Raw genomic sequence first — 21806 nt, 5'->3', positions numbered from 1 at the left:
TTTGGTTTGGCATAATTTCTATGTTTGTAGTGGATACACTGCCTTGTCTGTATAAAAAAAAACAGTAAAAAATGTTAAAAAATATATCTATTATATAATATATTTTCTAAAAATGATATTCCGATGTGCTGCGAGGCAAAAAAAAAAAAAGCCCCCGGGATGCACTCTGGGAACGTCTTCTTTCATTTGACATTGGGATGAGATTTAAGCCTTTTTCTTTTTGGGGGAGTTAGCGGGAGCCTTCTATGTCTGATTTTCTCACAAGTGTAAATGCAATTATGTATTACTCGCCATAACAACCACACCGACTGTGAGAACACTCACCTTGTGTACAGTCGCTGCAACCCGAGCAGCCTCGCTGTGACGAGTGTACGAGTGCTACGCTGCACAAAAGGCCGTATTGTTGACTTCAATTGGGAAGTAATAATCAAAGCAGTATGAATAACGCCTATGATAGGAGCTATTGATTCGCGGTCGGCTATTAGGACGTGATGTGGAATTCTTGAATTATTGACCCCAAATAAATCACAACTTTGGTTACTTTGTTGTATGTGCGGAAAGACTCCTCTATTTCTACTCGGTGCTTTTCCTTTTCTGGTGAAAACAACAATGAGTCAGCATTTATATTTGTCGTTATGTTAGCATCCATGTCTCCGGAGTCCTTAAATCCCTCTGCACCCCCAGACAGGTGCCGTCTTAGCCCTAAGCACGGACGCTGCCAATCCCAGCCTAGTGATGGTACCGCGGGCCAAACAAAGACGGCCAAACATTGAGCGAGTGCAGCTGTTAGTGGACGCGTTCCAACAAGATGTGCCGGACCCGGACCGAACACTTAGTCGAGTTATCAAGCGGCATAGACCACAGGGGGGCTATTTAAAGCGAGCGCTGTCATCATTACATACTGTACACCAGTGGGTCACACAAGGGGGATTTGTGAGTTTTTGGAGGAAAATATGTTGGGACACGAACCACTTAGGTTGGTGACAAATGCGGAGTGGGACACTGGGACAGGTTAAGACCACACGGCCACTAGGTCACACCTTTTCCACCATTGAGTCACTTGCATGAGGCTATTTTCAGCAACCTGTCGGGATGGAGGAAAGCCCCAGACTTGGACTTCATTTTTAGCCCACTGTGTGTGTGTGTGTGTGTGTGGGTGCGCCCTGTAAGACATTCATGTGACTCCGCAGTGAGCCCTCGTCCTCGGGGACAAACAAATCCATCTCGTACACACACAGAACCTCCTCCAGGGTTTGGATATTCCTTTAGCCCCCAAGGCTCGTATAAGCTGATGTGGAATGTCAGGGCTTGATGATTTGGCAAAGGGGGAACAACTTGTTTAGATCACAGGACTTTCTTTGTTCAACATTTTAACGCCATTAATCCGACGGCTTTTGTGACTTTGGGGGGTGGTGTGGGGGGGGGGGGGTCGTTGTGTAATGGCTATGTTTTTGTTTTGACGTGACAAAAGGCATGCCAGTGTGTATTTTGTCTGACTTATTATAATAACTGCCAATTATTTGAGCGTAGCACTCGCTAACGCCCCCCTGGGTCAACTTGACAGCATCGTTTTCTGCCAGTGTGGTCTATGCTTCCTAGACAGACATGTGACATCACGTTAGAAGTCGACCATGGCATGTCTGACATGATAGAATAGGGGAAAATGGTCTCCTCCCATTTTGTGTGGAAGTGGTAGGTTTTTGTCTATTTGCGTTGACAAATTTGAGGCATAAGAGTTGCACCGTGTGTTGTAAACTATGAATAATAGGACTGCAAAGTTGACTATGGGCATGTTATTTAATGTCTATAAGGCTCTAATATTAAAAATTTAATATAGAAAGTCGTAACTATGGAAATTTGCAAATATGCAAAAACTTATATTGCAAAAATGTTATTGCCGGATCAGGAACCAATTAACCACTACAAACAAATGCTGACTGTATATTGTATTATATTAGAAATATTCTAGATATATTAAAAATGTAAACAATTAAAAAAATGAACAGAAGGGCTTAAAACTGCATCATCTTGCAAAAAACACGTATAAATATGTCTTTGGGAGCAAATGACTTAATTCCAAATGTGTAATTTTAGCGACCTTTCACAAAAGAAGTGCCACAAGGCATGCTGGGAAGCCAGTTTTAACTCAACCAGTACATAAAGCATTGTTTTATTTATGTATTTCTTAAACACAAAAGTGCCAGATTTGGTTAATTTTTTTTTTTTTAGAAAATCCCTTTATGTTTGAAATATTAGCACTTTTCAGTGTAAACATCAGTTGAAATAAAACTTGTTAAAGTGGCATTATGTTTAAAACAGACTCAAATATGAATCATCAGGAGGACTGACCACTTTTGAGGCTGAGGTGTGTGTTTGTGTGTGTGTGTGTGTGTGTGTGTGTGTGTGTGTGTGAGAGTCAGTGTTGAATGGGCCCTGCAGTCACATGGCTACTTGTCAGCAGGCTTCCAGGAGGAAACTTAATCCAGCGGATGAAGGCGGCCGCTATCAGTGGACGCACGTCGGTCCGAGAGGCTGGACGTCACTCGCTGCACATCTTCTCTATCTCACTCTTTCTCTCTCTCTCTTTCTCTCTCTTTCTCTCTCTCTTGTGTTTGCATTCGTCCCTACACTCTGACCAGAAGGGGCTCGCTCCTGCCTGCAGAGATCACGGCTGCACTACTACCACCATGTCTGCGCTGGCTTCTCTGCAGTAAGCAAATCAAGGTAGGGAGTCTTCACCCATGATTAGTGTATTATTTATTATTATTATTTATAGTTGATGCCCTATTAGGTCTTTTTTAAAAATATTTTCACATGTAAGTGGCCTCAAACAAAATACACTCAGTTCTAGGAAGAAAATTTTGTATCATTGTCTTTGAGGGTGTTTCTCCAGATAAAACACGGAGGCCACAATGTACCTCCTCCTGATAGAACAACACAATCAGGAAAAAACTGGAGCCGGATTCGTACACCGGGCCGCATTTTAACACTTTGCTTCCCTGCCACAGGTTTGGAAGTGATCAATATTTAACTCCTTTTTGTCATTGAAAAGCCATGTGATGTTTTTATTGGGTATAGTTTCGACCACCCAGGCGACATCCATCGACCAATGGGTAGTAGATATACATAACTGGACTAGACTATGCCATGACCCTGATTGGTTCCCCTTATGTCTATAGGAAGAGTCGCCGACGGTGGTGTCACGCTGCGGCAAATTGAATTACCCTCCCGAGAGTCACAGCGTTTTTTAAAGCATTCGCCGACCCGGTTGAAGACGTTTTCACCGTGTCTCCTAGCAGCTGCGAACGTCTTCCTGTTTTCACAAGTACTTCCTCCAAAGGGGGGACAAGTTTTCCCCAAGCCACGTGCGCGCAGATGTGTCACAGTGACTAAGTCGGGGAACAAATTCCTCATGGTCCTCTTTCAGACGAGGCACAGGGATTTCAGGATGACTCTGAGTGGACACGACGGACTTCCTCACTTCCTGTTGCACACTCAGCATTCATCCGTTTTTGGCAGAGTCAGCTGTTGCATGAGGAGGGCCTGCACTTCCTTTTTTTTTTTTTTTTAATTCATGCCCATTTGAAGTCCACAATGCACAATTATTAGAAGTTAGGAGGTGGTCCGGTTCCCATAGTTCACGCTGCACATCCCAGTGTGCTGTAACTTTATCCCTGTGGAGCTAGCCCTGCCTCGTCCACACCGGCGGGGTGTACGTTTACTGAGAAAATATCACTTCCAGCACAGTCAGTGCCTCTGTTATCACCGTTATGACATGGAAGACTTTTTTCGCATAGTATTTTATTATTTTTTTTTAAATGAAACCCGATTAATAGGCGACGTAAAAACGGTTGTCAGCAAGGTCGATCAGCATGGGCGTCTTTATCATCATTTATTTGACAGCAGCTGTCAGACATCACGGTCGGGAGCGGCAGCACATGGCGGTAAACAATATACAGTAGTGTCGCTCCCTCTACTATTTATATCTCCGCCATCATTCAGAATGGCATGTACCCCAAGCTCGTCTCAAATAGTGTCGCCGACGTCCTCCGGAATCACTTTTACGTTTGAGTCTCCTAACCCGGTGGAGAACCATCTGTACGGTTAATTTATTTATGTACACACCACTGTATGAGTTGCTGGCATCGGTAAAAAGATGGTAACAGATGTCTCACTCCCCCGCTAGTATGAATCGAAGGCTGGCGGCAGATAGCCGAAGCACACGCCGGCGCTTATCAAACGGTCTTCTTACACAGTAGTACGACCTTATCAAGCACTTATCTGGATAACGGATAATAGCCTTGGGTGGCGACGAGGAAGACGTTCCTGTCGGAATCATAAAAAAAAAAAAACATGTGTGTGTTCTCTCTTTAAGAGAGCAAGCCAACTTTTCATTTGTTGGTTTGTTACTTCCTGGTTAATGGGGGATGACTAATAATAGAAGGGTAGTGCTAACTCAATGGGTACAGTATACACTATAGCTTAGTGTAGCCCTATGGCACTATGCCATGTGTATATTTTACGCTGTCCTAAGTGCCTAAGTAGCATTCTTTCCAATGAATCTTTTTGTCGAGAGACTGTTTAACCATATTGAAATGAAGTTGCACGGCTTATTGCATGGCTGGAGACGCACACGTCCATATAATTATACATAAGATTATAGGGGACAAAAGGTTAGCAGGCGGGTTACACATTATACATTGGGTTTGGAGTCTTTATACAGTAGTTGTAGCATGTCTTCTCCTGAAATGGTGTCCCAAGTATATCACTGAGTCTAAAGATGCTACTGTCAATATCTGTCCCTCCAGGTTATGCTGCCCAAAAGTTGCCTGAGTCCCAGCGAGAAAGAGAAGGGCTAACGCCGCACCCGATCCCGAGCAGCTTCCCAGAGCCCGTCCTGTGCGGAGCCATGAGCAACCCCAGCACTCCAAAGCAGATTAGGGATGCCGTGCCGTCGGTCAGTAAATACCTTCAGACAAAGTGACAGACACAGACGTGTTATGAGCCTTTGCACCGACAAAACTTCGAAATTGTATAGACCAAAAGTACACGGCGTGATGTAAAATCACTCAAAAACTGCTTTGGCACTTTCCATTCATAGTGCTACCTGTCTTGCTCGGTGGTGGCTTTCTAACTGTTAGCATTTTAGCCACTATCGTCATATTAAAGTGCATAAGTTTAAGCTCCGAGCAGCACTCCGAGAGCACAGACCTCTGCCGAGCGCCATAGTTGCCCCCATATTGTGATTCACGCCATAAAGATTAGTCCTACATTTATTTTATCTACATATGTAGATGCATTGACCATGAAACGAGCAATGTTGACATTGTAACGCGGCGACAAATTCTACTATGCTACTGTTATCATGCTTAGAGTTCATTAGCATGCTAGCAATGTTGACATGCTAACATTAGCATAGTAATGCCTAACGTAAGAGCGTCTCCCCATGAACACGGCTAAAAATGTTACTATGCTAATATGCTATTGTTAGCATGCTAACACCTTGCATGTGTGTATATACATTTCTACCCATAAAAATAGCAAAAAATGCTAGTATGCTAACATTAGCATGCTAGCAATGCTAACATAGTAACGTTAGCTTTCAACACTTAGCGCTGTTCTATGGCATGCCAGCTGTTAGCATTTTAGCCATGTTCATAAGTATGGCATGGCTCTTTTGAATGACACAAAGGGGTCACAACCTCTTGGACGCACAAATAATGTCGGACCAGACTAGCGCAAACACAAATTGCATTACAGCCGCCCGCTGGGACGAGACTGTCCTAGCTTGGAGCGCCGCTGGCGCTTGGCCAAACCAAGCAGCATTCCTCTCCTGCGTGGAGAGGTCCTCCACATGTTGATCTCAGCATGATTAAGATGCCCAAGTAGAACATATCGCTTGTTCAGGTTAAAGGAAATTTCTTCCCATGGCACGGTTAGCGGTATCATCCTCATGCTTTTGTGCCTTGCGGGAATGTTAATGTATACTCGTGGCATTCAAGGAATTGTAGCATAATGGCTGCTGTCTGACCTTTTACCCGCTTTTCTCATCCAAGCTCATCATTTTTTTTTTGCTTGAGGTCATCAAATCTAAGGGAGGCCTCACTGTGTTATGACAGAGGAAATAGTTTATTGCATTCTGTTCCATTTTTTTTTCACGTATGTCCCTCCTGTCCTTGTAGATGTCTACACTGTAGCAAAACATTTGGAAATTCCTGCTTTCCCTCAGCCTTGCAGATTTTTTTTTTCTCAGCCTTTTCCTGTCCAGAAGTCGCGACGATGCATTGTTACCTGCAGGGTGTCTGGTTAAAAAGGGGGAGCCCCCCCCCCCTCTCTGCACATAAACAACATGATTGAGGTTAGAAATAGAACTCCGGGAGTTACGGCGCAGAATGTCGAGCATTCACGAGCGGAGCCGACGCGGTGAACTAACGGAGCGTGAAGGACTCGTGCGGAGGCCACACCTACTTGACCTGTCTGTGACCCCCGCGAATAAATACAACAGAAGCCACAATGGTGAAATAATAGCCCTTTTATCTGAATAATTAGGTTGATGATGGCGGCAATAAAGCACACCAATTCAATTTTACATTGAATGTGCAATGTTGACCGATACGGACAGGATACTACATTTACAGTAAATAATGCAGACACCGTGCCATAAAATCCACACATACAGTTCCATCAAAGCCGAGTGTGTCACACTTGCGGGCAGGAAGTGTGGCGGTCAAGAAGCTCACTAAAGATAAGGGGGGGAAAAAAAAAATCCTGTTTGCACTGTGACAGTTGCTCCGTCCTTATTGGTCGTTCGCCTAACTCCAGCAGAGTTAATTATTACATCCGTAACAACTGGAGAGGGAGTGTTGTGATGACACCGTTTTTAGCTATATGAAACATTTGAGTCATTTTTTTTCCCCCTGAAGAACGGCCGCCACGGTCATGTGACCGAGGCTAACTGGAATGGGAAGCAGTTGACCCTGAAATATCTCTTTAGTGTTACAGCTATAGCAATCAGGCTGTTTTTTTAAGAAGCAGCAGCACTCCCACACTTGACTCCATGGACTATCTCTACTCTTTTAAGGTGAGTTTAGTGTTTCATCTCGTCCCTGCTGTGTTAGGTTCGGAATTTTTCAGCTATTTTTTTTCCCTAAAGGAAGGAAGGACTTCATGGGCTGTTGGCTGACTCGGTTAAATGATCAATTTTAGCCACACAGCAGTGTGGTCATTTACTCCCTCTGGCCGCTTTTTTGACAAAAGGTCAGTGGTCAGTATTGATCCTGGCTTGTGTAGATTCATTTTTTTCAACGATATTCCTCTCCGGAATATCGTTCTGGTCATTTTTCTGCACTTATTTTATTGATAAGTAGAATACTTTCACACTGTATTTGAGTCTTACTGAAAAAAAGTGACAATCCCCATACAAATATGCAGCAACACTCATCGGCCACATGGTATGACGTGATTATTGCAACAGCCCCCCCCCACCCCACCCCTCTTGAAGTGCTGACTTTGTAGGATTTAAACCAACCTCCCTCATAATCTCCTCCGCAGCCTTCATATGCTCACGTCGCCTTTGTTTTGATTCCATCGCTTCTACCGGTTATTGAAGGTTAAGCAATCGTCATCGTGTTGATGTTGTTTGTTTTCAACCCCCCACCCCACTCCCCTCCACTACGGCTTGTTTTGGCGCTTTACAAGCGGTGGAAAATTGTCTCACCTCCATGGGAATCCCTCGCACTTCTCTCCCATCGCTGGGGATTGACTGTGAAACCACGATAACAACGAGGGCTTTGCTTTTCTATTTGAGTCGTTTTTTTTAAAGCTATATAAGCCACAGTTCGGGACGTCCCGTGCAGGAAATATCTTACTGCTGTGACACATTCTTAACTGGTCTTTGTGGTTGACTTATTAAACTTGGAATATGAGAAACACTTTGATACGCTGGACAAGAAAAAGTTACTCCGGCTTACAAAGAGTCAGTCAGGTGTTCTCTCACCAGTGTGTGGCATGTTAAAACACACTGTGGGCACCGCTGGGACTCATGGGAGATATTTACCCCTAATAGTATTTCACACTGGTCCCAGGCCGCACTTTGGACACCCCTGCTTCTAACTTCTAACTAAATGTTTTCAACTTAGCGTATATCCCATAAGTACACTTCCCCTCCGTAGAAATACTGCAGCAGAGAAGAAAACAAATACCCCACGAGTATGTTTGTTTGTGCTGAGAACCATCATCTGACCCAGGACCCCATGAAGGGTCCGGCCCAGGAAGGCACACACCTGACCGGTAGTCAGCACCGCAACAATTGTGAGCCCTGGCGGTGGATCCACAGCACTTGATCCCGACAACCCCAGCTGGGGCGTTGGGTGCAGCAGGGCGCCAGAAAAACGATCTGTTATGACCCACATGATCCCCATCACACCTGGGTGTGGAAAAACAAAAAAGGGAACCCAGCACATGGTCATTGTGTACAATTTGAAAGAGGGAGTGTCTTTTATGCACTACAGCTCCCCCTGGTGTTCGTTTGCTGAACTCACTTACTGAACTCTTATTGAATCTGTCTATATGTAAAATATATTGGATGTTTCTTACTACTGAAAATGTAAACCTGTTGCAGCCGGAGGCGCCGTCTTCGCTCAGGGCCGCGCATCCAGAGGAGGAGGAGGACGACGGCGACCTGAACAGAGCGTTGGGCGTGCAGCGTTTCCAGCAGATCCTCAGCCCATCGGCGGCGGTGCCGGACGAGCAGCACCACAACTACCACGAGGAGGACATTGAATGTAAGCGAGCGCCCTCTCTGTACCCTCACTCGGGACGTAAATACGACCCTTTTCTCAAACCTAAACTGCGTTCCACAGACCACCGTCACTCCTCCCATCACATCCATCGACCTCTGTCCAAGTTGCCACAAGAGGGGCGCCGCAAGAAGGGCAGCAAGAAGAAAAGGAAGGACAAGGATCAGCGAAGCGGGCATGGCTCCATCGGCGGGCCCTTCGAGGAGGGGGAAGATGAAGAGGAAGAGGAGGAGGAAGTGGAGACGGGCGCCGCCCCCTCTGAGGCTGTGAGGGTCAAAGATGTGGAGGTAATCGCGGGGATGAGTTGGCATCAAACAGCTCATTTGCATGTACGGGAATACAACCATGAAGTGATGCCTGCATAATTTCCATTTATTAATATTTTAGTAGCGTCTCAATTATTCATCAGCGGCTCTCGGGTTGAGTGTATGATGATGACGATACAGTACACCAAAGTAGACCAGATTTAAATGGATGCTAAGGTACTTTAATGTGATCACGTCCACAGTTCTTCCTGTCCGATGACGACCATCTAGGCAGCCCGGTTCGAGAGATACACCTCGTTCCCATGTCCGGCGTGGGATCGAACCACGACGATGCCACATCCACAGAGTAACTATAGCTTCTTTTATTTTTTTTAATTTTTTTTAGCTTGGCAAAGCACACACGTTGCCATGTCTCCGGCATCCAGTGGGCCTGCTGGGCCGGCTGACGTGATGGACCCTGGTAATCCCATATATCAGCTGTCGCTATAGACGACGCAGCACACCTCAGCAGCGCCAAGGCTCCACCTATGACATTTACGCTCTCGCATCTTTTGTACTGTACCGAGTCTGCGCCGGGGATGAAGCAGAAAGAACACACAGCGCTCGCTGGGACCCGGTTTTTGATGAAACATCCTGATAGGTAGTTGATACCGTAGCTTTGGGACGGAGAGTTCATTAAGTGGGTATCAGGGATGTCTTGACTTGGCTTTTCCAAATCTGTTCATGTTTTGGTTTTTAGAATACTTAGAAATATGCATTATGAAACATATTAAATCTGGGATGAACTTCCATTTTCTCATTTTACTCCATGATAGCAAGCCAGAGTTATTGGACTCCGCCGTCCACTGTCCTCCGTCGGACCACCCGCTGCTAGCCCGGCTGTCCTCCACCGGCCGCAACTACGACCTGCAGGAGCGACGCCGCACGGGGAACATGACTGGCGCCGAGCAGGCCAAGTACCAGCGCATCCCCACGGACGAGAGCGAGGCTCAGACGCTCGCCTCCGCCGACCTGGATGGCATTAAGAGTGAGACATTTGAACTCGTATGTTCACAATTCAACCACTGCTCTGTATTAAATGTAAAAATACATGTAATAAGTAGTAAACACAACCAAGTCAGGTTTCTAGTCAGCGGTGGGCGACGTGCCCAGTGTGTGTTCACTTCACTGAGGCGGCAGGGGGGGTGATGTACGTGTGGGAGGCGACCCCTCAGCAGGGGGCAGCAGCTTATCAGAGGATGTGACATGCAATCCCCCCCTTTGTTATTAAATTAGCCCTTCCCGCTGTCAGCTGAGGCCTCTGGATGGGAGCCCGAGCCAGCACGGTGGTTAATTGTCCGGCCCGGACACAAGGTTCACCACCCCTGATTAATTAGTGGAACAAAGTCGGAAAAAAAAAAGAGACTCCGCCTGGAGGTTTGGATGTGCGGTCATTACGGGGCTTAGTGACACAAGAGTCCAGCCTCCCAGCAGGTTCATCCCCACCCGCTCCGCCACTGTAAATCATCCTGGGAAAGGGGCTCCGTGCCTGGCTGCTGGTCAACAATAGGAATTATTAGATCGCCGCTCTTCCCCTTTTGTTCCACTCGGGCCAATTAACACCACTACGCACTGATCGACTCTGAAGTCCCGCATGGAGAGGGGTGGGGTCAGGCGCCGGTCAAGAAATTCCGACTATTTCGCGATTGGTCCAAAAGGTGCGTGTGTCGTACACACCTGTTTGTGCCCGCCCTTCTCCCCTTCAAGAGCAGCCGGCGCCTGCCAGGCGTAAGTCGTCGTATCATGGCGCTGCCTTACTTTGGACCTTCTCAGTCCAATGACGTCTCACGTGAAGGACGACAGACGGGTCTTAGATGAGTCGATGCAGAACAGAATCAGAAGCATCACACTTTGTTACATAGGACATAGCAACCCGGACGCAGGTAAGACCGGCAGAGATTCTCTCTTAGCCAGCAAAACGTCAGGGAACCCCAAAAAAAAAATTGTCACCAACTTCTCCTCTCCATCCACTAGGTCACCGCTTCGAAGATGTCCCCGGCGTCCGCAGACACCTGGTCAGAAAGAGCACTAAGGGTCAAGTGGTGCACATCGGCAAGGACCACAAGGAGTCCACCACTCGCAGCCGCAAGCAGGACCGCACCCCACACGAGGTGAGGAACCACTTTGTTGTATATACTCTACTATTATACACAAAAGCGGGCATTTTTAATTTCCTATTCGTTTCACTCTGACCAATTATGATCTCTAAAAGGGGAGTTCAAGGTTGGGTGGGTGACTGATAAAAGATAAATGAAGGAGGAAACAAGGGGAGGCTTAGGTAACCAGACACTGTCGTTGTGCTATGTTTTATTAAGCCACACACACACACACATATTCTCATACGTGAACGCCCGTCGAGTAGACGTTTGAGGCCACCGTGTCAGCCTTTCAGTCCTCTCCTGCCCCGTCTCGCTTCTCCAGCCGGTACCTGTGGTTCTTTACCGCTCTGCCTCACGGCCCGAAGGCGTCCTGTTGGACATGGGCACCGGCCAAGTGCCCGTAAGGTACAAGAAGGTGAGGCCGGGTTGAGCGTGATTTGACAGGCATGCGGTACAGACCAAGACCAAAGACACTGACGTTGTTTGAGTGATAAGCCTTTTAACGAATCTTATTATTTTTGTGTGTGTGTGTTTCTCTCACCGATGCCCCCACTGAGCATGGTTTAATGTTTATATGGACAAACGAGCATATTTACACATATTTAATGAATCAGCATGTTAGTTTCATTTTGCGTCATTTGTGGGCTTCTCCGCTCAGGTGTTCGTGGAGTTGAACGAGCTGACCATGGACAAGAACCAGGAGATGCAGTGGAAGGAGACGGCCCGGTGGATCAAGTTTGAGGAGGACGTGGAGGAGGAGACGGACCGCTGGGGGAAGCCGCACGTGGCCTCGCTGTCCTTCCGTAGTCTGCTGGAGCTCCGCAAAACCATCTCGCACGGTTTGTTTTTAGCAGTAGAAGAACCAGCACTCAATAAACTTTGTTGTTATCATCTTGGGAGAAAAAACACAGTCATGACTGATGTGTGTGTGTGTGTGTGTGTGTGTGTGTGTGCAGGTGCCGTGCTCCTGGACCTGGACCAGAAGACCCTCCCTGGCATCGCCCACCAGGTGGTGGAGAAGATGATCATTTCTGACCAGATCAAAGCAGACGACCGGGCAAACGTCCTGAGGGCCCTGCTGCTCAAGCACAGGTGACTGCAAATCACATCAGGGACCCTGCTGGGGTCATTTCCTCCCCAGCCCCCGCCGCCCCCAAATTCCTCAAAGATTAAACATTTTTTTGCTCCAAGACAGAAACAAGTTAAGGAACAGATATGGGTGGTGAGGTGCATCATGGGAAAACACCAGAGTGGCTGTTTGTGTAAGAATACAGTGGAACCTTGGTTTTCATTCAGTTTTAGATGATTTGGTTATCATACGGTCGAAACTAGTCCATGTGTCACTGCGTGCCCTTTGCTGATGAGCCGTTCAAGCGCACTGCGTATCTTCATTCTCAGTGAGGTTCAATGGTGGCTCGTCCATATGTGGAAAACTGTTGAAGTTCTTCTTTCACGCCCGCTCTTCCTCCTGCTCACCCCCTCTCTCTCCGCCTCTCCCCGCCCACCGCAGCCACCCGAGCGACGACAAGGAACACAGCACCCCCTTCCCAAGGAACATCTCGGCCGCCAGCCTGGGCAGCCTCATGAGCCACCACCACAACACCAACCACGCCCATCAAACTGAGCCGTCCGTCACCAACCCTCTCATGGGCGGCGGGGACGCGGACACATGGATCGACATGGAGAGGAACGACTTGCAGGTATGTCGGAAAGGGGGACATTTTGTTATTTCGTTTTCTACAAAGTCGACCTTCTGTGTCGCTCCCTAACAGAAGGAGCCAAGCATCGTGTCGGGCATGCACAAGTCCAAGTCCAAACATGAACTCAAGCTCCTGGAGAAGATTCCGGAAAACGCAGAAGCCACTGTTGTCCTCGTGGGTGAGTCATATCAAAAACAGGAAGTGCTCTTGAAGCATCTGTAACACCAGCTCTTGCTTTGCCGTTTCCCAGGTAGCGTGGACTTCCTGGAGCAGCCCACTATGGCGTTTGTGCGGCTGCAGGAGGCTGTGGAGCTGGAGTCGGTCCTGGAGGTGCCCGTGCCGGTCCGCTTCCTGTTTGTGCTTCTGGGGCCCGCCACCACCAGCATGGATTACCACCAAATTGGACGCTCCATATCCACACTCATGTCAGACAAGGTGTGGACACAGTTTTTTTTTTTCCACAGTGGCCACATCCTGTGGAAAACTTCTCTATCTTGTTCATACAGCAATTCCACGAGGCAGCCTACCTGGCGGACGACAGACAGGATCTCCTGAACGCCATCAACAGCTTCCTGGACTGCAGTATTGTGTTGCCACCATCAGAAATGGGCGGGGACGAGCTCCTGCGTTCTGTCGCTCGTTTCCAGCGAGAGATGATGCGCAAGAGGGAGGAGGGCAAGCTAGCCGAGGAACCCAAGAGCCTGGAGGAAAAGGGTTAGCATGGATTATCACTGACGCTGTGTGCTGTGACTTCAGATGTAACCATGTGTCCTCCTGTCACCCAGAAGCCCTCATCGCCCCTTTCAAGAAGTCAGACGACCCTTTACAACGCACCGGGCGCCCCTTTGGCGGCCTTGTACGAGACATACGCCGCCGCTACCCAAAGTACATCAGCGACTTCAAAGACGCCCTGAACAGCCAGTGCATGGCCGCCGTCATCTTCATCTACTTTGCCGCCCTCTCTCCAGCCATCACCTTCGGAGGACTCCTGGGTGAGCGCCGGCAAAACGTGTTCCGCAAAGCATGTGACGTTAAATGTGTGTTCACTCTCAGGGGAGAAGACGGATGGTCTGATTGGCGTGTCGGAGCTCATCGTGTCGACAGCGGTGCAGGGCGTCATCTTCTGTCTGCTGGGAGCACAGCCTCTTCTGGTTGTGGGTTTCTCTGGTCCCCTTTTGGTTTTTGAAGAAGCCTTTTACACTGTGAGTAAAAATGACGCACTCTTAACTTAAAATAAGAGTGGCATTATCAATAATAATAAATAATAATAAATAATAATAAATAATAATAAATAATAATAAATAATACATAAAATAATAATACATAAATAATAAAATAAAAATAATAAAATAATAAAATAATAAAATAATAAAATAATAAAATAATAAAATAATAAAATAATAAAATAATAAAATAATAAAATAATAAAATAATAAAATAATAAAATAATGTATCCAGTTTGTAGTGTTCTACACTGGTCACTAGGGGTCAGTAATTGGTTGGCGAGACAAGCACCAGACTTCATTGCCATAGCCACAGGCTTACATTACACAATAATAACGTAATAATCATCATCATAACATAAGCTACTGTTGCTGCTAAAACTCAACTCTGAACCCCACACAGTTTTAACTGTGTCTTAAATTCTCTGATTATCTCTACTACATTGAGTAATAAGAGTGTAAAGGTGACTATAGGGGTGTTATTTCAAGTCAAGAGGGCTCTAATAATGTTAAAAAAAATGTAAATTTTTTCTGCTCTAATTACAACAATATTTCATTTATAAAGAGGTTAGCTGAAATTCACTGGTCTGGAACTAATTAATCATGATAAACGGGGCATACAAAATATGAAAATTAACATACCTTAGGTACCGGTATCAATAATATTGATGTTTCGATCAATTAGCCCACATCTAATGTTGAGGACTTTCTGTCTTCCATTTCCTGTAATGATGCACGTCTCGTTCCCAGTTCTGCAAAGCCAACGACATGGAGTACCTGACGGGCCGCGTCTGGATCGGCTTTTGGCTCATCGTCATCGTACTCGTCACGGTGGCCTTCGAGGGCAGCTTCCTGGTGCGCTTCGTCTCTCGCTTCACGCAGGAGATCTTCTCCTTCCTCATCTCCCTCATCTTCATCTGCGAGACCTTCCTGAAGCTCGGCAGGGTAAAAAAAAAAAAAAAAAAGTTTGGCTGTGGTGGCGTCGTTGATATTAAACCGAGTTGACTTCATCTCTTGGACACGGGTCAGAACTCGGGGTGGAAATTAGTGTGTTTTTTTAACCAGCGAAGCTTAAAAGCTTTACTGACTGATTGGACTTGAATGTTTGTTAGATTTTGAGGATTTATTATCCCGGCTTATTTTTTTTGTCCATTTTTCCAGCAGTGATTGGAGCTAATAGCGATAAAGATGATATAAAAAAAATGAACAAAACTATATGAAGCGTCTTTGTCACCGGGCAGACTTTCCAGGACCATCCGCTGAGGCGCTGCCCCTTGAACCCGCTCGTACCCTTGAACGACACCGCGGCGAACGCCACCGTTGTAAACGTCACAGCTCTGCCAAGCAGTACCAGCGTACCCGAGACGACAACGGCCGGCGTGACCGACCAGCCCAACACGGCGCTGCTCTCGCTGGTGCTCATGGCGGGGACCTTTTTTATCGCCTTCTACCTGCGCAAGTTCAAGAACAGCGCCTTCTTCCCCGGACGGGTAGGGAGATCTTTTATTTGTCGCATTTGGTCTTGAAAGCTGATCTTGATTTGTGGTTTTGAAGCTGCGCAGGGTAATTGGGGACTTCGGGGTACCGATTGCCATCCTCATTATGGTCTTGGTGGATTACAGCATTGATGACACATACACACAAGTAAGAGTCTCCATGTTCGACACCTTCAGCCACCTTCAAGCCAAACGGGCTTCATAGTTTCACATACATCCATGTTTTTTTTTTTTCCTTGAACCCAGAAACTGAACGTTCCCAGCGGTTTCTCAGTGACCAAACCCGACAAGCGGGGATGGATCATCAGTCCGCTGGGAACCGAGCGAGAGTTCCCCATCTGGATGATGTTTGCCTGCTGCTTACCCGCCTTGCTGGTTTTTATCCTCATCTTCATGGAGACGCAGATCACCACGTGAGTCCCTGAGCTGAGTAGCAACGTTTTGAAGCGCACGCAGAGGTAGACAAAGCTGCAATTAAGGCGCAAACTGCTCAGCTAGCATTCATATCCCCCAATAAGTTCATACCAACAACTAAGTGGCAACCTTTTAAAGCGCATGCAGAGGTATATGAAGCTACTCCTACGTCAAAGGTAAGCTACTGCCATCTTGTGGACCAGATTCTCATTTATTTACATTTATATACGCAGTATATTGAACAACACAGCAGCAACAGAACCAATGTTGTAACAGCAATTAAGGCGCCACTGCTCATCTAGCATTAATACCCCCCAATAAGATCATTGTTAGGAACAGTACACATGATTTTGACACCAACAATTGAGTAGCAGCTTTTTAAAGCGCATACAGAGGTATATTAAGGTGCTGGGTGTTGACTGCTCCAACTTCAAAGGTAAGCTACTGCCATCTTGTGGACGAGATTCTCATTTATTTACAGGCATAGTATATTGGACAACAAGGCAGCAACAGAACCAATGTTGTAATAGCAATTAAGGCGCCAACTGCTCAGCTAGCATTAATACACCCCAATAAGATCATTGTAAGAAACAGTACGTATTACTTTAACTCCAACAATTGATTATCAACTTTTAAAGCACATGCAGAGGTAGATAAAGCTGCTGGATGCTGACTGCTCTTACTTCAAAGGTAAACTACTGCCATCTTGTGGACCAGATTCTCATTTATTTACAGGCGCAGTATATTGGACAACACAGCAGCAACAGAACCAATGTTGTAATCGCAATTAAGGCGCCGACCCCTTTACATACTGATACTTTAAATATAAGCTTCTCCCATCTTGTGGAACACATTTGTTACAGTATATTGCACAACACAGCAGCAACAGAACCAATGTTGTAATAGCAATTAAGGCGCCGACCAGTTTACATACTGATACTTTAAATACGAGCGACTCCCATCTTGTGGAACACATTTGTTACATTATATTGCACAACACAGGAGCAACAGAACCAATGTTGTAATAGCAGTAACGAGCAAACTTCATTGTAGACAACAATACGCCATACGTAACACGCATGAGTGTCACACTGAAAGCAGAGTAGCAACATTTTAAAGCGCATGCAGAGGTAGATGAAGCAGCTGGGTGCCGACTACTAAGGTGTTGCCTACAGCCACAGCTGTCAACGACTCCAAGCAGTGTTGTCATTTTGCCGTGTTTCTCCCATCAGCCTGATCGTGAGCAAAAAGGAGCGCATGCTGGTGAAAGGTTCCGGCTTCCATCTGGACCTTCTCCTCATCGTGGTGCTGGGCGGCACCTCGGCTCTCTTCGGCCTGCCGTGGATGGCCGCCGCCACCGTGCGCTCGGTGACCCACGTCAACGCCCTCACCGTCATGAGCAAGGCCGTCGCCCCCGGAGACAAGCCCCGCATCCAGGAGGTGAAGGAGCAGAGGGTGACGGGGCTCCTGGTGTCCATCATGGTTGGTGGGTGTCGCTACACGTCTTGCCGATGGCTTTGTTCCGGCGTCCTTGTTAAGAAGGATCCGTCTTCTCTCATCAGGCTTGTCCATCGTGATCGGGGACCTCCTGCGTCAGATCCCGCTGGCGGTGCTGTTTGGTATCTTCCTGTACATGGGGGTGATGTCACTCAACGGCATTCAGCTGACCGAGCGCATCATGCTGCTGCTCATGCCGCCAAAGTACCACCCTGACCACAGCTATGTCCGCAAGGTGATAAAACCACACACGCCATTTTGGAGTAACGGTGCTGTGTTAGGACGCTAACGTCCTTTTGGTGAACACCCCCCCTAGGTGCGAACCCTGCGCATGCACCTGTTCACCTGCATCCAAGTGGTGTGTCTGGCCGTGCTGTGGGCCGTCATGTCCACTCAGGCGTCGCTGGCCTTCCCCTTCGTGCTCATCCTCACCGTGCCCGTCAAGATGTTCCTGCTCCCGCGTATCTTCAACGGGCGGGAGATGCTTTGTGTGAGCGCATAGCCCCCCCCCCTCCCCCCCATCATTTCTTTCCGTAAAACGCTTTCCTTCCTGAACTGTCGTTTCTTCTCTCCTCCCAGCTGGATGCCGACGACGCGGAACCCACGTTCGACGAGCGCGAGTGTCACGACGAGTACTCTGAGATGCACATGCCCGTGTAGCCAACCAATGGGACTCCTCCTGGACTCGTAAAAAAAGCTATGTGACCCTCTACTCCTCTTTCTCCTACTCATGAGCATCACTTATTAGTGACAAAACCAGCCAAGAGAGGGCGCTAAAAGGCCTCTCTCAAGAACCACAAGTCATTATGTATTGTATGTTTTTATTATTCATATTAAGTCGTATTTCAGGGGGATTCCACATGACCTGACAACGCTATTACGCTAAATCAAGTTGCATAGTGATTCTTTTAGCCCTGAAACGTTGCTCTGATTCACATTGAATATGTGATGAATATACAGGATTATACATCCTTTATATGTTCACTCTTACTGCTGTTAATTTTTTGTTTTTTTAAGCTCACCGAGTGCCTTATATGAAGGAACTAGAAATGTACTGAGAGGATTTCCATCCTCCTCCTCCTTGCTCTGTCTTATTTTGACAGCCTTTCACTTTACTTAACCCGCCTTTTGAAGAAGGTAGTAGCACTTTTTTTTTTTAGTGACGACACCAAATCAGATCAGTGACTGTAACTCAATGTGATTGTTTAAAATATGTCATAAATTATTATTTTATGACTGACTAACTGTCTTTTTTTTTAACCGCGGCCTTCTTTTCTGAGATGATTACTAGAATAACCAGCAGAGGGCGATATACTTGCCTGCTTCAATTATTTGTAGTCTTTTTCTTCCACACTTAAAACAGTTATATATGGAGTTATATATATATGAAACACTTAGAGGATTAATGTAGAATTGGTTTGTTTGCGGAGGGAAAAAAATGTCGTTTTTGTCGCTATAGTGCCAAACTCTTATAACCTTGCCTCCTTGTGTAAATTTAACATTCCGACATGAATCACTGGCGACTCATTGTATAAAAACAACCCCGCTCGACCACAAGGAAATGACTGTGTGGTGACAATCTCAAATTGCATTACCGAGAGGGAAGGCTCTTTAAAAGTGTGTGTTTTCTTTTGAGTGTGTGTCATGGTAGCTTTGACTGTGTTTAAACAAAAAAAAAACAAATGTCCTGTTACTCTCAAGTGTCGATGTTTGTGATCTTGTGCCGGTTTGCTGTGACAAATTTGCACAAAATCTCAAGTGCCTGCGGGGACCAGCAAGTGATGAACTTCAAGCATCCAATAAATTCATAGCTGTTATTTATCTATCGCAATGTGAGGCATTACTGCTGTTGTATGGAACGTACACACACACACACACATATACACTGATGAAGGGGATTATTTTTGTTTGCTTGTGTTACCTGTGGGTGACGTGAAGGTGCTCTGTGTGGTGTCAGGATGATGAACACAGAGTCCGCTATTGACGTACCCTTGTACATTTTAACGGTTCAAATATTGATGACAAATAAAAGCTATTTTCTATTTATTCTGGATGGCGTCTTAATAAATGCTGACAGTATCACTGACGTTGGTCATTATTGTCGCTTTCATAGGAGCATATCCTTTAACATGTTCAAGGATAGTATCTTTATTCTTCGTAATGGTCACAGGAGACCGGGAAATCTGTGTTTTATAATATTAATTTTAAATTCCGAGTTTAAACTGAAACATATACTGTTTATTTAACCAAATATACGCATTATCACCCCGGCAAACACTGTTTGACCCTCAAAGGCTGCCGTACTCCGGAACTAGCCATGTAAGCTAGCAAACTGACGACGCTGTTTAGAGAACAAACATAAACTGTAATTCGCTGTAATTACTGTTATTAAATTCAATAAAATGTGCGCCCTGGATAATTATCAGTAAAACTGTCCAATAAATGTTTTATTAAGGAGCTGTGTGAGAAGCTAACTAGTGACAGTCCCGCCGACACAGGCGGGTTGCGCGAGAGCACATCGTAATGCATTCTGGGAATTGTAGTAGCAGCGGCGAAGCGTTGTTTCTCACTGGTCTTTTGTGTTATTAAAATTAATTTTGCCGTGCAAATACAAGTGTATCACGCTTTGCTTGCTTGTTGAGGATATTTAGAAAGGTTTTCAAATTAATTTTAATTACTTATAATTTAATTTCATCATGTTTTGTAAGTTCAACTCAGAATAATAGCAATAGAGTTCAGAGTTACAATGAAAGGTGGTTCATGCAGTCTATTTGACGTTATGAAATTTCATGTTTTTAAGAGCGAAACCCACTTTTATTAATTTTTATATGATCATTTGACACAAACATGTAATTTTAAAATGATATGAAATCATATAGTGTAGTGAAATTACTGCTTAAACTGAAATATCAGCATTCTACATGGTCTGGGCCTCCACTTCCAGACTGTGTCCTGTGTGTGTATGTTTTTTTGGGGGGGAGGTGTGGGTGTTGTGGGGGGTAAAAAAAAAAAAAAGAGGGCAGGATGTTCCCGACATAGAGGGTGGTCCGTTATTTGGTCTGACTGCGACAGAAACAAGAGTAAAGATGGCTGCTTTCCCGCTGCTGCTGCTGCTGCTGCTGAGTGCTGGATCTTTGTATACTACCTCCGCTGACGCACAAGAGGCTTATACTAAACTTCCAGAAACCCTCAAGAAAGGCGTAGATTTGGCTCTGGAGAAGCTCAACGCTCACACCGGGATCCAGAATCATTTTCTCTTCTTCAGGACTGTCACACAGTCAAACGTGGAGGTATTTGACTTGCTCGGTTGACCTGTGACCTTCAAAAGATGATGAAGATGTGTTGGAGTTGACTCTCTCGGTTCTTCTCCTTCAGGCTGAATTCAATGTGGCCTACATCTACCACAACTTCTACCTTAAAGCCACCCGATGCCAAAAAGGAACAGAGGATGCAACAGAGTGTCAATTCAGGAACGATGTTGTAAGTTTGTGCACATGAAAAAAAACACTTGCAACAATGACGTCTTGTCCTAACTTGTTTTGTTTGCATGTTTGCATGTTTGCATCCGTTCAGCCCATGATCGACTGCGCCATTTGTTACAAAACATACCAGGGAGAGATTGAGCAAGAGCCTAAACCGTACCTCAACTGTTTGCACAAACCGGCCGTCACTGCGGTGGGTGACTTTGGGTCTGCATTGCAAGAAATCAAAAATGTCTAACTTTTCTTATTTTCCAATGACAGGAAGTGAAGGAGAGTCGAGTGCAGCATTGCAACGGGTTAGCGTACAGCAATGGCGCAACAAATCTTCTGGCATCGACCGGAACAAATTGAATGTTGACATGTGCAACTTTATTTGTCTTTTTTGTGTACTTATTTTGACATTTTGAGAACATTAAAGCAGGTTTTGTTCATTATTTTGATCTGGCTATGAAAAATGCTAGTCAAAAACAGTTTAAATAGGCAACAATCCAAGTCTCAAAGTTCATAGCCACACTTCATGTATGACCTACTTTGGCCTGTTTGTTAAAAAAAAACACATTTATAAAATCATTTAATATTTACTATTCATTCATGGCTAATGAATGCTACGAAATACTAAAAATAAAACTGATTTGAATGAATTTGCAGCAAACCATTCATTTAAAAAACAACATAAAGCACTCTACATGTAATATCTCTTTTGTCCTCATGGGGCGATATTGAGTCGCAGTGGCAGAAAACCGGAAGTAAACAAAAGTGCACGAAAGGCAAATAAAGAACAGTATCGACGAA

At 45.7% G+C, this 21806-nt stretch overlaps 1 protein-coding gene across 3 annotated transcripts; it reads left to right on the top strand.

Annotated features, from left to right (window-relative positions):
• Positions 1 to 1469: 1469 nt before the first annotated feature.
• On the top strand, positions 1470 to 19578 carry slc4a2b (solute carrier family 4 member 2b). Of its 3 annotated transcripts, XM_058060750.1 has the most exons (24): positions 1470 to 2724; positions 4809 to 4957; positions 8621 to 8783; positions 8862 to 9085; positions 9307 to 9410; positions 9880 to 10091; positions 11078 to 11214; positions 11525 to 11617; positions 11861 to 12041; positions 12159 to 12294; positions 12713 to 12902; positions 12975 to 13080; positions 13153 to 13337; positions 13409 to 13616; positions 13688 to 13894; positions 13956 to 14104; positions 14876 to 15070; positions 15367 to 15615; positions 15680 to 15769; positions 15868 to 16034; positions 17268 to 17521; positions 17598 to 17767; positions 17849 to 18022; positions 18112 to 19578. In XM_058060750.1, the coding sequence occupies exons 2-24, from the start codon at positions 4910 to 4912 to the stop codon at positions 18190 to 18192; spliced, it is 3723 nt and encodes a 1240-aa protein (XP_057916733.1). In that variant the 5' UTR covers positions 1470 to 2724; positions 4809 to 4909; the 3' UTR covers positions 18193 to 19578. The 3 variants fall into 3 exon arrangements, with proteins under 3 accessions (XP_057916733.1, XP_057916732.1, XP_057916731.1); XM_058060749.1 differs by lacking the exon at positions 11525 to 11617 and having other exon boundaries at positions 1474 to 2724; positions 13691 to 13894; XM_058060748.1 differs by lacking the exon at positions 11525 to 11617 and having other exon boundaries at positions 1476 to 2724.
• The last annotated feature ends 2228 nt before the right edge of the window (positions 19579 to 21806 follow it).

This window comes from Doryrhamphus excisus, chromosome 21, assembly GCF_030265055.1.
Source record: "Doryrhamphus excisus isolate RoL2022-K1 chromosome 21, RoL_Dexc_1.0, whole genome shotgun sequence".
NCBI lineage: Eukaryota > Metazoa > Chordata > Actinopteri > Syngnathiformes > Syngnathidae > Doryrhamphus > Doryrhamphus excisus.
This window is presented reverse-complemented; position numbering and strand designations above follow the sequence as displayed.